Genomic DNA, 12,977 nt, shown 5'->3' with positions numbered 1-12,977 from the left:
AAAGTAACTTTCCATCTGAAAGTTGATACTTCATAAAGTCACCAATCAGATTTGAGGGTAGAAAGAAGTCATTTTCAGACATGCAAGTATCCTTAATTTATATCCATGCACCCTTTTCTGGGAAGCTTTCATAGAGTTGAATGATATGAATTTGCTCTATGAGAATTAGATGTGACATCCAAAAAAGAGGGAGACCTGGTATGTAAGATTGTGTTCCTCTCACTTAGTGAAGATCTTAGCGTAAACAGTAAATCAGAATCTAACAGAAAGCTTGCCACCCTGGATGAGAAAATATTTGTTTAAAAACTACATTTTCCAGAATGCCTGTCCCTGTTGTCTTTGGGATCGAGTGGGAAGATGGGAACTTGCATTAGACTTGGGAGGCAGAAGACATTCCTGCAATGAGGAATGGAGACAGATACACATAGAAATATGTCCAGACCCTTCTAGTTTTTATTCCTTTCCCAGTTCTGCAACCATGTCTTCTCCTTGCCTACTAACCAAATGCACCCCAGTCCAACCACATGATGCTTGAGTACGTACCCAGCTAGGCAAAGCTTTCCTGGACCTCTCCGGACCTTCCACTTCACAGTGTCATATCAGGGATTAGATGTGTCTGGTTCGTCTGGAAGTTCCAACTAAGTCACCCAACAGGGCTTTGTTGGACTGCCCAGTGGCCTTTCCTTGGTCTGTCATTCTGTGCTTCCAGACCTTCTCTTCTCAGCTGCTGGCACAATTGAATAAGGTCTAATTACTACAGTAATCCTTTATCCTATAGGGGCTCTGCATCCTGGATGAAATCCAACCTGCTACATGTGGAATCTCATAGTAGGGGGTCTTCCCAGGAGAGGGAAAGAAAATGGTGAGGGGCCCTATAGAAACATGACATGGCAGTACAGCAGCTAAAACGGATGAGAGAAAGGCAACAGGGCTCCAGGAAAAAAGGAAATTATTCCAATAACAAGTTTGTGAATAGTTTGGGGAAGAATTCATAGAAACAAGGTAATCACTAGCTCCAAGAAGAACGGGAAGTTCATGAATGGAAATATACCCTTGTTGAGCCTTGAACAGTATACATGATCACAGTGAGGTGACACTAATTACTAATTTTACCTTAAAAAGTGTGGCTATAATTATACTGAAAGGAGGGAGAAAGGCAGGAAAGGTAAGTCTTTATTGGCATGGAAAGAAGACCATGGAGAACAAAGATAGAAAATTAAAAATTTTCAATAGAGCATGTAGTTGAGGTAAATCACAGGACTGTATAAAAGTTAAAAGCAGTTGTCTCGGCCATAGGTGAAATTGTTGGGAGGAAATAAGGCAGGAGGTTGCCAGTTGCTTTTACTTTTTTACTTACTTGTGAGCAATGTAGAGTAAATTTTTAAAACTAGCTTCATGAAGTTTTTTTTTTATATTAAAATTAAAGTTAAGTGTTAGGAGACCTCAAACTAAAATTAAAGCTGTCTGTGGAATGAAAGAACAAAAAACGAAAAAGGTAAAAGTCAGAGAACCATCTGGCAAAGGGTATTAGCAAAACTTTTATCCAAGGAAGTCAGACAAGAAAAATGGATGTCAGTAGAAAAACAGACCAAAGACAAAATGGGCCAGTCGACACAGAGACGCCAATGGCCAATATGCACCAAAGAAAAGAGCTAGAAGACACTGAGCAGGTACCAGGACCCAGCACCACCCAGGCTCTTTACCCACATGAGTTCACCTAGACCCACAAGAGGGTGGTGCTGTCTCTTCATGAGGCAGGAGACAGATGCGAAGAGCCCAGAAGACTTGCCCACGTGCATTCAGCCTGCAGGAGACTCTGCCAGGATTGGAGCCCAGGTACAGTGTCAAGTCCCTCCTCAGAGAAACACATATGAAAATATCATATGTTCAGCAAAAAAACAGGAAGCTGGGCACAGGTTAGGCTAGCGGTGCCATTGTGGAAAGCAATCGGTCTAGACCTAGTGGTATGCAGTAGTAACCTGTCCTATGAGTCAGCAGGGCCACGCAGGATGTGTACCCTAGAAGATATCTCCCACAGCTGCTTGGGGACATCAACAAGCCACTGATCTTGGCAGGGTGCTGTAGAGAATCACTGGAGGTGACAGGGATCTTAACTCATCAATGCAGAAGACAGGAGATATGCTGGTCGTGGGTCCCTGGTCAGTCAGTGCCTGTTCTGTCAAATTGTATACATGTCAACATTGTCCTCATGAAAAGGGATTTCATGATGCTGTGCGGGAAACAATGGGGAGTTGGAATGTGCCCCCAGCATGGCCCTCAGTCACAGTCGCATGGTCACAACAACATAAAGACGAAATCATGATCCGACCTCAATTTCAAATCTCCTCATGGGAAGGTGAGGGAGATAACTGGGTTGTCTGAGGAAGGACAGAAGCCACCAGCTCTCCTTCCATGTGGGAAGGTGATAGTGTCTTGAATGAGGAGGCCATGTCTCGGCTGGGAAATGCAGTCAGAAGTGGCAGTGGAAACAGCCAGAGATGACTGGTTTGCAGAAGGCTGGAGTATAAATCGGCCCTTGAAACATGACCACTGCCATCACTCGAGGACTCTACAGTGTTTGGGGAAGTGCTCTCATACACAGTGACTTCTCTTTGGAAAAATCTCTCTGTCCCAAGAAGATTCAGACACAGAATGGAAGGGCTTGTGTTACGGAACACAGGTTGGTAAGCTGAGCCGAGACAGGAGGGGAGTAGAGATTGGCTGAAGTACCTCAGGAGTGTTTCTCTGACCCCTATTCACTCTCCACAATCAATGAGGTACCCACTGAAAGAAGGGCTTTCCCCCTCCCAAGGAAGGGCACCATGGTAGAAAAGCATGGGAAATGGGGAGCCAGCCTGAGTCAGAGTAGTGGGGAGCCCCATGTTCCTTCCTGTGAAAACATGGACTACTCTGCTTGTGACTGATAGGATGAGTCCAAGGGTGGGACAGACCAGAGAGGTCATCCGTGGGCCAGAGCAGACTCAGTCCCTGAGGACTCCCATCTATCCCTGGAAGGAGGGGAAATGGGCAGGTGTTTTCTCTCCATTCGTTATTTGTAAGCCTGAAGAAAACAACCTGGTCCCTGGGTAACAGTTGCCCTTGTGACATCATGGCCATCTCCTCCACCACCCATCCTGTCCCTGATGGGATCAGAGGAAAAGCCACCAGCGGGGGATGACCACCTGAGCATCTGCCCCCCACCATGGGCTCTAAAGCTTGTGTAAGACTCTATCAGACTCACTGCCCCAGGGATGGGGAAATGTCCATGTCAGAGGGAAGCCCAGGAAAAAAAAAAATGGGGCCCTGGGGCTGTGGGGATTTTGCGCAGAGGCTGTCCTCACCTATGCCCCCTCATCATTTTGATTGCAGAAATGTGGTCCAGAAATACACATAGTTGAGAACAACAGGCAAGAGAAGGTAGGTGGAACCAAGAAGCATGAGAAAACCAGAGGTCTTTGATTCCCCCTCTTCACCTTAGGGTCCCTAGAAGTGGAGGAGCCATCTCTGCTCCCACAGGGTTGGCTCAGCATTGCTCTCCTGTCCCCTAAGTCCCCTCTTATCCTGGGTGAACTGTGCACAGACCATATGGAAGGTGGCACAGTGTGATGAGAAATGGAAAGGCAGGTGAAGGACAGGGAGTGACAGAGAGGCAGGAGCAGACATCCACAGAAGCAAGGTAAGGGAAGACCCCAGAGGGCTGTGGCACCACAGGAGGCTGTAGGAGGCAGCATGACAGGCTGAGTTAGAACTGAGATGCAGCCCATAAATGCAGAGGTTCTTCCTTGTGAGGATCCCTTGGGTCTTCACGTCTGCAGAGGGACTTCTGGATCAGAAAGTATTTGCCCTGGCTCCATGAACCTGTGAATCCACAAGGCAAGCATACCCCCCATTTCATAGATGAGGACTCTGTGGCTTAGAAGGTGAACAGGTATGTCCACACCCATGGATAAGACAGAAGTGGAGGCCAAACTCTACCCAGCTTTCTGGGGTTTTCAGAACCACCAGGTTTCAAAAGGGCTATTAAGAGAACTGCCCTGTGTTTGACGGTGACACATTCACTGGACATCCTCTGCTTTGCTTGGTTAGTTGCGCCTTAAAAAACACCGCAAAAGAAGGATTAAGGCAGCTAAGAAGATTCAGGCCTGGTGGCGTGGCCACCTGGTACGACGGACCCTGCTTGTCGCTGCCCTCAGGGCCTGGATGATTCAGGGCTGGTGGAGGATGATCCTGCTGAGGCGGGCATATAAGCAGCAGAAATTACTTCTGAGGCTGTATGTAATCCAGGAAAAGTCAGCTGTCAAGCTCCAGTCCTGTTTTCGAATGTGGCAGTGCCGTCAATATTGCCAACTGGTCCAAAATCTCCCTGAGTTCCAGACCCCAGAGAGCAACCTTATCTTCCAGAACAATGAAGTTCTGCAGGTACCAAGTAAAGCTGTTTCCAAGGAACCAGAGTTCCACATTGAAATTGTATCAATCTAAACGCCTGCAGCATCAAGAATCGGCTCCAGTGCCTCAATAAATGTCTGACTTGATTTTGTGATTCTTATTGATGGCCACAACCAGGAGGACCTCAGGGATTCAGGCTTTACCCTGTCCTCTACTTGGGGAAAGTCTTCAATTCAGAGATCTCTTCCACCCCCACCCCCCACAAGTTCCTATGACGCCTTCTTGGTCTGGTTCCACATTCAAACCAAGAAATTGTTGCCCAAGGCTGACTGCATATGTGCAGATCAGGTGTCCCATTGACAACCCCAGCATTGTTGCTGTTTTCTGAACTTGTAATTGGAAGGAATTGGGATTTAAATTCCTGACGATTCTGGGTACCTCTTCATAAATGCCCATAGCAACAATATTCACATTAGGTACCTTGTTCTCTCATTATTTATTGCTTTCTATCTGCTAAGACAAATGTCAGAGAACTATGGCCTAGAGCCAAATAGTTGCCCCAGAGACTGCATGAACATCAATTCTAATATACCTACTATTTAGCTCTTTATAGAAAAATTTGTGTCAACACTGCTATAGAGCCACTGATTTCTTCCATGATTATTAGTGCATATTTTACAAAATAGGTTTCCTTGTGACAATATTATACATGCATATAACATAACGTTGATCATATCCACCCTCCCTACTTCCGTCTTAACCCACCTCCCCCTGGGTCCCTTCTCTTTCTCTCATAATCCTTCTTCTACTGTTATGCTCTATTTGATTCCATAATTTGACTAGTGTAAAGAGTGTCACAATAAACATGGATATGCTAGTATCTCTATAATATGCTGGCTGATTCCTTTGATGTATACCCAGAGATGGTATATCTAGATCATATGGTAGTTCTACTTTTAGCTTTTTGGAGAATCTCCATACTGGTTTTCATATCGGCTCTACAAATCTACATTCCCACCAATAATGTCTAAGTGTTCCTCCCCCACCCCCCAACACCCCACATCTTCACAGCACTTGTTATTTTTTTGTTTTCTTGATAATAGTCAATCTGACTGCAGTGAGAATGAACCTCAATGTAGTTTTGATCTGTATTTCTGAGGGCTAAAGATATTGGGTATTGGGCTGGGGATTTGGGCTCAAGCGGTAGCACGCTCGCCTGGCATGCGTGCGGCCTGGGTTCAATCCTCAGCACCACATACAAACAAAGATGTTGTGTCTGCCGAAAACTAAAAAATAAATATTCTCTTAAAAAAAAAGATATTGGATATTTTTTTATATATTTATTGACTATTTGTGTTTCTTCTTTTGAGAAGTTTCTGTTCAGCTCAGTTGGATCAGTGAATAAGAATCACTTTTATTGGATTATTTGGTGTTAAAATTCTAGAGTTCTTTATTATCCCAGATACTATTCCTCTTTCTGAAGAATATCTGACAAAGATTTTCTTTCATTCTGTGAGCTATCTTTTCACTGTTGATTGCTTCCTTTGTTGTGCAGATGCTTTTTCGTTTTTCTCTTTTTTATTAGAACTTTATAGTTATACATAATAGTTGGGTTCAACCTGACAAATTCATACATGCATAAAACTCAATTTCAGTTTGTGACCCCTCTTTTCCCCTCCCTTTTCCCCTAACATCCTCCCTCCTTCCTGGTTCTCCTTCCTCTAACAAATTTCCTTTCACTCTTCTATATATTTGATTAGATTTTTACTTATACATAAAGGTGAAGTTCCCTGTAGTATATTTATATATGCGTATTATTGTTTGGATGTGAGATATCCTCCAAAAGCTCACATGTAGGACAATATAAGAGAGTTCAGAGGGGAAATGATTGGATTGTGAGCTCCTTAACCCAATCAGTGGATTAATCCCCTGATGGGGTTAACTGAGTGGTAACTGGAGGCAGGTGGGGTGTGGCTGGAAGTGGTGGATCACTGCGGGGTGGTTTGGGGGGTATATGTTTGTATTTGGCAAGTGGTGATGGATCCCTCTTTCTCTCTCTTTCTGATGATCATGTGAGCTGCTTCCCTCCACCGACTCATTCACCGTGATGTCCTGTCTCACCTTGAGCCCCGAGGAATGGAGACTACTGTCTGTGGACTGAGACCTCTGAAACCATGAGCCCCCAAATAAATTTTTCCTCCTCTACAGTTGTGCTGGTTGGGTCTTTTGGTCACAGCAGAGAAATAGATGACTAAAACAATGCACAAACATGATTTTTTAAGAGTTCTTTTTCGTGGTCTCCCCTTTCCCATCCCTCCACTCTACCTCTCGATCTCCTCTCCCTTACCTTTACTTTAATGCTAGCTTCCTCAAATGAGAGAAAATGTTGAACCTGAGTTTCTGAGCTTAGCTTATTTCACTTAGCATGATATTCTCCATTTCCATCCATCTACCAGCAAATGCCATAATTTCATTCTCCTATATGGCTGAGTATAGCTCCAGTGTACATATATAAACCACAATTTTGTAATCCATTTGTCTATTGACAAGCATCTGGATTGAGTCCATGATTTATCTACTGTGAATTGTGCTGCTATAAATATCAAGGTGGCTGTATTGCTGTGGTAGGCCAATTTTAGATCTTTGGGGAAATAATCAAGGAGTGGGATAGCTGGGTCATATGCTGGTTTCATCCCTAGTAATTTTAGAGAATCTCCTTACTGATTCCATATACTAGTCTGCAGTCCCATCATCAATGAACAAGTGTTACCTTTTATTATTAATATATTAAAAATTATTATTAAAATGATCATTGCCATTTTGATTGGAGTAAGATAAAATCTCAGTGTAGCTTTGATTTGCATTTCCCTGATTGCTAGAGGTGTTGGACATATTTTCATATAGTTGTTGGCCATTTGTGTTTCTTCTTCTGAGATGTTTCTGTTGAGTTCATTTACCCATTTATTGATTGGATGTTTCTTTGCGTTGTTTAGTTTTTTTAGTTGTTTACATATTCTGAATATTAATCTCCTATTGGAGGAGTAGCTGGCCAAGACTTTCTCCCATTCTGCAGGCTCACTCCTCATGCTCTTAGTCATTTCCTTTGCTGTGCCTAGGATTTTTAGTTTGATGGCATCCCATTTATTGATTCTTGGTTTTAATTCTTATGCTTTGGGGGACTTGTTAAGAAAGTCAGTTCTAACCCTATGGAGTGTTGACCCTAGGTTTTTTTTCTTAGCTGTTGTAAGGTTTCTGGTCTAATTCCTAACTCTTTTATTCATTTCAATTTGAGTTTTGCACATGATGAGAGATATTTTTCTACATATAGCTATCCAGTTTTTTAAACACCATTTGTTAAAAAGGCTGTCTTTTCCCCCAAAATATATTTTGGGCACTTTTGTTGAGCATCATATCGCTGTAGGTATGTGGATTTGATTCTGTGTCTTCTCTTCTGTTCCATTGGTCTTTCGTGTCTATTTCGATGCCAATAACTTGTAGTTTTTGTTACTACTGCTCTGGAGTATAATTTCAGATCAGGTACTGTGATGCCTCCTGCTTTACTTTTCTTGCTTAGTATTGCTTTGGCTGTTCTAATTCTATGAAGAATGTTATTGGTATTTTGATGGAGATTGCATTGAATCTGTACATTGCTTTTGGTAGCATCACCATTTTGACAATACTAGTTCTGCCTATCCAAGAACATAGGATGTCTTTTCATCTTCTAAGGTCTTCCTCAATTTCTTCCTTTAATGTTCTATAATTTTCATTGTATACCTCTTTTAACAACTTGGTTAGATTAATTCCAAAGCACTTTTTTAGGTTATTGTAAATGGATAGTTTTCCTGATTTCTTCCTTCACTGACTCACTGTTGGAGAATAGGAAAGCTATTGATTTATTTGTGTTGAGCTTGTATCCTGCTACTTTGCTGAACTTGTTTATAAACTCTAGAAGTCTTCTGGTAATTTTGGGGTCTTCTAGGTGTAGGATCATGTCATCAGCAAACAAATAGTTTGATTTTTTTTCTTTTCCTATTTTTATCCCTGTGATAGCCTTTTCTTCCCTGATTATTCAATAACCATGAACTTGATTTGGCTTTAAAGCAAATGTCAGGTGTCAACTCTATTATTCACAGCGGTAATAATTGCATCATCATCAATGGTGGGGACAGAAGTTATATAAACCAATTTGTTCTAAAATATGGTAAAATTACAGTTAATTAGGAGAAAAAATAAAATCTACTGCAAAGTAGAAAAGAGTTTTCAATTTCAAAAAGAGGACAGAGAGAATGCAGAAGAAATGTAGCAGTTGGAGGTTATAAGGAAGGAGGAGGAATAATCGGAGATGCAAAGTAAAGGGAGAGAGGAAGAAAACAATGGAATTTGACTGTTAGGATAAAAAAAGAGAAACAAGAAAAACAAATGAAAAAAAAATACAAAACAAAACAAAAATATACAAACTTCCCAAACCCTAACCCTCAAAAGACAAGGACAAATAACTATATTTAAAAATAAGGAGTAAAGAAATAAGTATCCATAGGTAGATATATATATCCCCTGGACTAATCAGCATAATAATACTTTACACACATACACACACACACACACACACACACAGAGAGAGAGAGAGAGAGAGAGAGAGAGAGAGAGAGGACTCTTAATGAAAAAAAAAGAAGGAATTGTCTCTACTGATTTGGTCAAAACAGTTGAATAAAGTGAATGGCCACTGTCTATGCCCAGCTGTTTTTCTTTCCATTTCTTCTTTAGCTATGTACTGATAGAAAGAGCAAGGGGTGGAGGTTGTTAACCTCTTCTTATTTTTGTGCAGCTCTCTGAGCTGCCAATTGGAGTGGCCTAAGACTAAAGTTGCTTGACTTTAGTCTCAGATTTTCTTCTTACCAGTATGAGCAGAATGGGTTAGGAAGCACTGCCAGTTGGGATTTCATCCATACAGATCAGATTGGTGCATTCCCAGACTTTCTGCTTCTGCAGAGTTCTATGAGGGGAGTCCAGCAGGTGGGGCTTAGGTCCATCCAGGCTTCAGTGCTTGGGTGGTGTCTTCTTTGTAGATTAAATGGACCCACCCATAGGGTCTGGCAGTTGTCAATCTCTGATGGGAGTTTGGATCTCTGGAACCTCCCAAGAATTCCACTGGTGGGGCAGGAGAACCAATCCTCCACACATTTTGTTGCTCAGGAATGCAGCTATCCCAGGCTTAGCCCCTGAGTGTATTCTCACCCACATGTTCAGTTTCCCAACCTGTTTCAGCTGGTCATGTGAGCCACCAAACTAAAGGGTTGGCTTTTCCAAACTTGAATCTCCCTGGGTATAATCTTCTCATGCCTATTTCACTCATGTTCTGCCAGGTACACCATAGGCCACACAGTAGGCTCTTGCTGGAACAGTGTAGCAGTGTTGGCTATGATTTCCTGGCTCTGCAGCAGCAGCTTCAGTGTGACCACTCCAAGATGGCTCCACCTCAGCTCTCCATGGTCAATTGGGAAACAGAGCACTTTTCAAGCACCAGTGCACATTTCAGCCTCTGAGTCAGCTAAGTTCAGGCTGCTTTTCTGATTGTTGAGAGCCACAGCCGAAGGGGCCCCAGCAAACTTCCAGCTGCCAGCAAACTTCCAGCTGCCGGCTGATGATTGGCTCACAGCGGCCCCAGCAAACTTCTAGCTGCCAACTGATTGGCTCCTCTGCGGTGATGCTCATTGGGCTGTTTCCCTGCCCTTTCAGACCACGGAGCTGCTCATTGGGGGACTTTTTTGGCTCCACCCACACGACCCAGCCAATCGGCCTCAAGAGCAGGAGGCGTGGGGGAGGTTGAGAGGCTTGTGGGAAGCCAGTGGTGGCAGTTGGGCTCTGAGCGTTTTCCTAAAGAGCTGTGTGCTGCCGTGTGTGTGTGTGTGTGTGTGTGTGTGTGTGTGTGTGTTCTAAAAATAAAGTTCGTTTCCTTTGACAAGTGGCTCCTGAATTGTGCCCAGCCAGACTGCGGCATCTGATCTCAGGTTTTTCCATACCATATCTGTCCTTCTCTTGTTCTCCTTCCCCCTGTAGTGAATCGGCACCACCATCAGTGCTGCTGACAGCACCTGTGCCATAACTGGCTCAGCTCCAATGTACTCTTTTTTTTTTTTATTGTACCCAAATTTCTCAGTCTCTATGACACTTTGAAAACCCAATATTGAATCTTAGTGACAATCCGTCTTTCACCCATCTTGCTGAGAAGCAGTACTCCTACTGCTAGAATCCTGAGCCATGGAGCAACTAGGACTGCAGTTTTCCTCTACTCTTCCATCTTCAAAATCTCCAGATGATTTTTACTTTGATGTAATCTCATTTGTCAATTTTTTTGCTATTAACTCCTAAGCTATCAGAGTTATATAAGGAAATTGTTGCCTACACCTGTATTTTGAAGGGTTTTCCCTCTAGTACTTTCAAATTTTCAAGCCTTATATTAAGGAATTTAATCCATTTTGAGTGGATTTCTGAAAAGTTTGAGACATAGGGATCTAGTTTTAATTTTCTATAGGTGAAAGTGTAATTTTTCTCAGCACCATTTGTTGAAGAGGCTGTCTTCTCTCCAACGTGCTTTTTGGTAGATCCACTGATTCTTATGCATTGATCCAAATGTTTCTTGATTCTGATTCTGATTCTCAGATATTGACCTACCAATGTTTTAGATCATGCTCTCATCCCTTATCATTTCCTTACAATTTTACCACCAATTGGCCCTTTCTCTCCACCTTTGGATGAGTCCAACACTCTACCTGCTTCATTCCTGCTTCATTCCTGAACTAAACTTCCCCTGAAGAAAATTCATCATGTTTTGTGGTTTAAGTTTAATTCAGGACCATGAATCTCTAAAGAACCAACCACTCAAGATACTTGTCCATAGGTTTATCTTTTGACTTAAAATTAAAATTTTCACATTCTTCTCTCTCTCTCTCTCTCTCTCTCTCTCTCTCTCTCTCTCTCTCTCTCTCTCTCCAAATATGCCTTCCTCTCATCTCCTCTTGACCTAAAATAGTAAAGTCGCTACACTTTGGTGAGTAAATAGCCACAGACTGGATCCTCATTTTCCTCCATCTCATCTTCTACCCCAAGATCACATTCTTGTTGCTTTCCTCCAATCGAAATGATTTTGTCTTTGTCCTCACCTAAGGATACACTCCGCCACTTTGCCTCTTTATTTTGGCTTTTCTTTTGCCCTTTTACCTTGCAAGGACTTCAACTCTGCAATATCAGTTGTTTCTCTTAGTTTTTGCCTTTTCACCAAATCATTCCCACTGGTTTATGAAGTATCCCCCATCATAAAAAATCTACTCTTGGCTACCTCTTGTTCTGGTTCTTTGCATAGAAAAACATGATGTCTTTGTCTTTGCATAGAAAAACATGTTGTTCTTTGCATAGGAAAACATGTTCTCCTCATAGCAAAACATGTTGTCATTGTCTTCTCTTCCACTCCTCCAATTCTCTCCTAAACTCACTCCACTTAGCCTTCTCTTCCCATCCCCAACTCCACAGGAACTATACTAGCAAAGAGTATTGAGAGAGATTATTTGCAAAAATTACCAAAATAAAACTCTTCTTTGAATTCATGTCTATATACAATGTGACTTTTTAACTCCATCAATCAAGAAGTGGAGGCTACTTGCTGCAGTCTGGCTGGGCACAATCAGAAGCCACTTGTCAAAAGAAACTAACTTTATTTTTAGAACCACACACGCCAAACAAAACAGCCTCTCAGGAAAAACCCTCAGAGCCTCAACTGCCACCACCGGCTTTCCACAAGCCTCTCTCTCCCCCACAAGCTTCTCTCCACCTCCCACAATCCTCCTGCTCTTGAGGCCGATTGGCTGGGTCACGTGGGCGGAGCCAAAAAAGTCCCCCAATGAGCAGCTCCGTGGTCTGAAAGGGCAGGGAAACAGCCCAATGAGCATCACCGCAGAGGAGCCAATCAGCTAGATGTTGCTGGGGCTGCTGTGAGCCAATCATCAGCAGGCAGCTGGAAGTTTGCTGGGGCCCCTTCGGCTGTGGCTCTCAACACTACTTATCTCCTTTTGTGTCTAGGCTTTCTTAGGACTTTCTTTGGCCACTAGTATGCAATGGAAGTGATATTTTGCCCATCCCAAGCCTAGACTTTAAGAAGTCTTTGTACATCCATCCACCATGTGAACAAGGAGACTATTGCTGTGACCTTGAGAGGCCACTTAGGGCAGAGATGAACCATCTCTGATGAGGCCATCTTAAGTTCATTTGCCAAGTGACCATGTATTGTAAGTGGATCTAGCTGAGAACAGAAGACTCACCCAGCTAAGCCTAGCCCAAACTCACTTCACAGAATTGTGAGCTCAATAAACTGTTGTTGTTTCAAGCCTCTATGTTTAGGCTGGTTGGTTAAATAGCAAAAGCTAACACCATCAAACATCACCATGGAGTCTAACTTTTCTGGTTCCAATGGTCAATTTCCTGTTCTGTGTCCTCTAATATACCATATTTTATGCATCAGGCTACATTTGACCACTCTTTTTTAATTAAACTTTCCATTTGGTTCCAGGTACAACATACACTCCTATTTTTCCCTCTTT

The 12,977-nt window shown here is 42.7% G+C and overlaps 1 protein-coding gene across 1 annotated transcript; it reads left to right on the top strand.

The window, feature by feature from the left end:
- The first annotated feature begins 1,565 nt into the window (after positions 1 to 1,565).
- Iqcf3 (IQ motif containing F3) lies at positions 1,566 to 4,479 on the top strand. The gene is made up of 2 exons (XM_015486770.1): positions 1,566 to 1,670; positions 4,087 to 4,479. Exons 1-2 carry the CDS (start codon positions 1,566 to 1,568, stop codon positions 4,477 to 4,479), a joined length of 498 nt encoding a protein of 165 aa, XP_015342256.1.
- Positions 4,480 to 12,977: the final 8,498 nt, after the last annotated feature.

Source organism: Marmota marmota, unplaced genomic scaffold (assembly GCF_001458135.2).
Source record: "Marmota marmota marmota unplaced genomic scaffold, marMar, whole genome shotgun sequence".
NCBI lineage: Eukaryota > Metazoa > Chordata > Mammalia > Rodentia > Sciuridae > Marmota > Marmota marmota.
The sequence above is the reverse complement of the archived record's forward strand: the minus strand, read 5'-3'. Positions and strand labels throughout refer to the sequence as shown.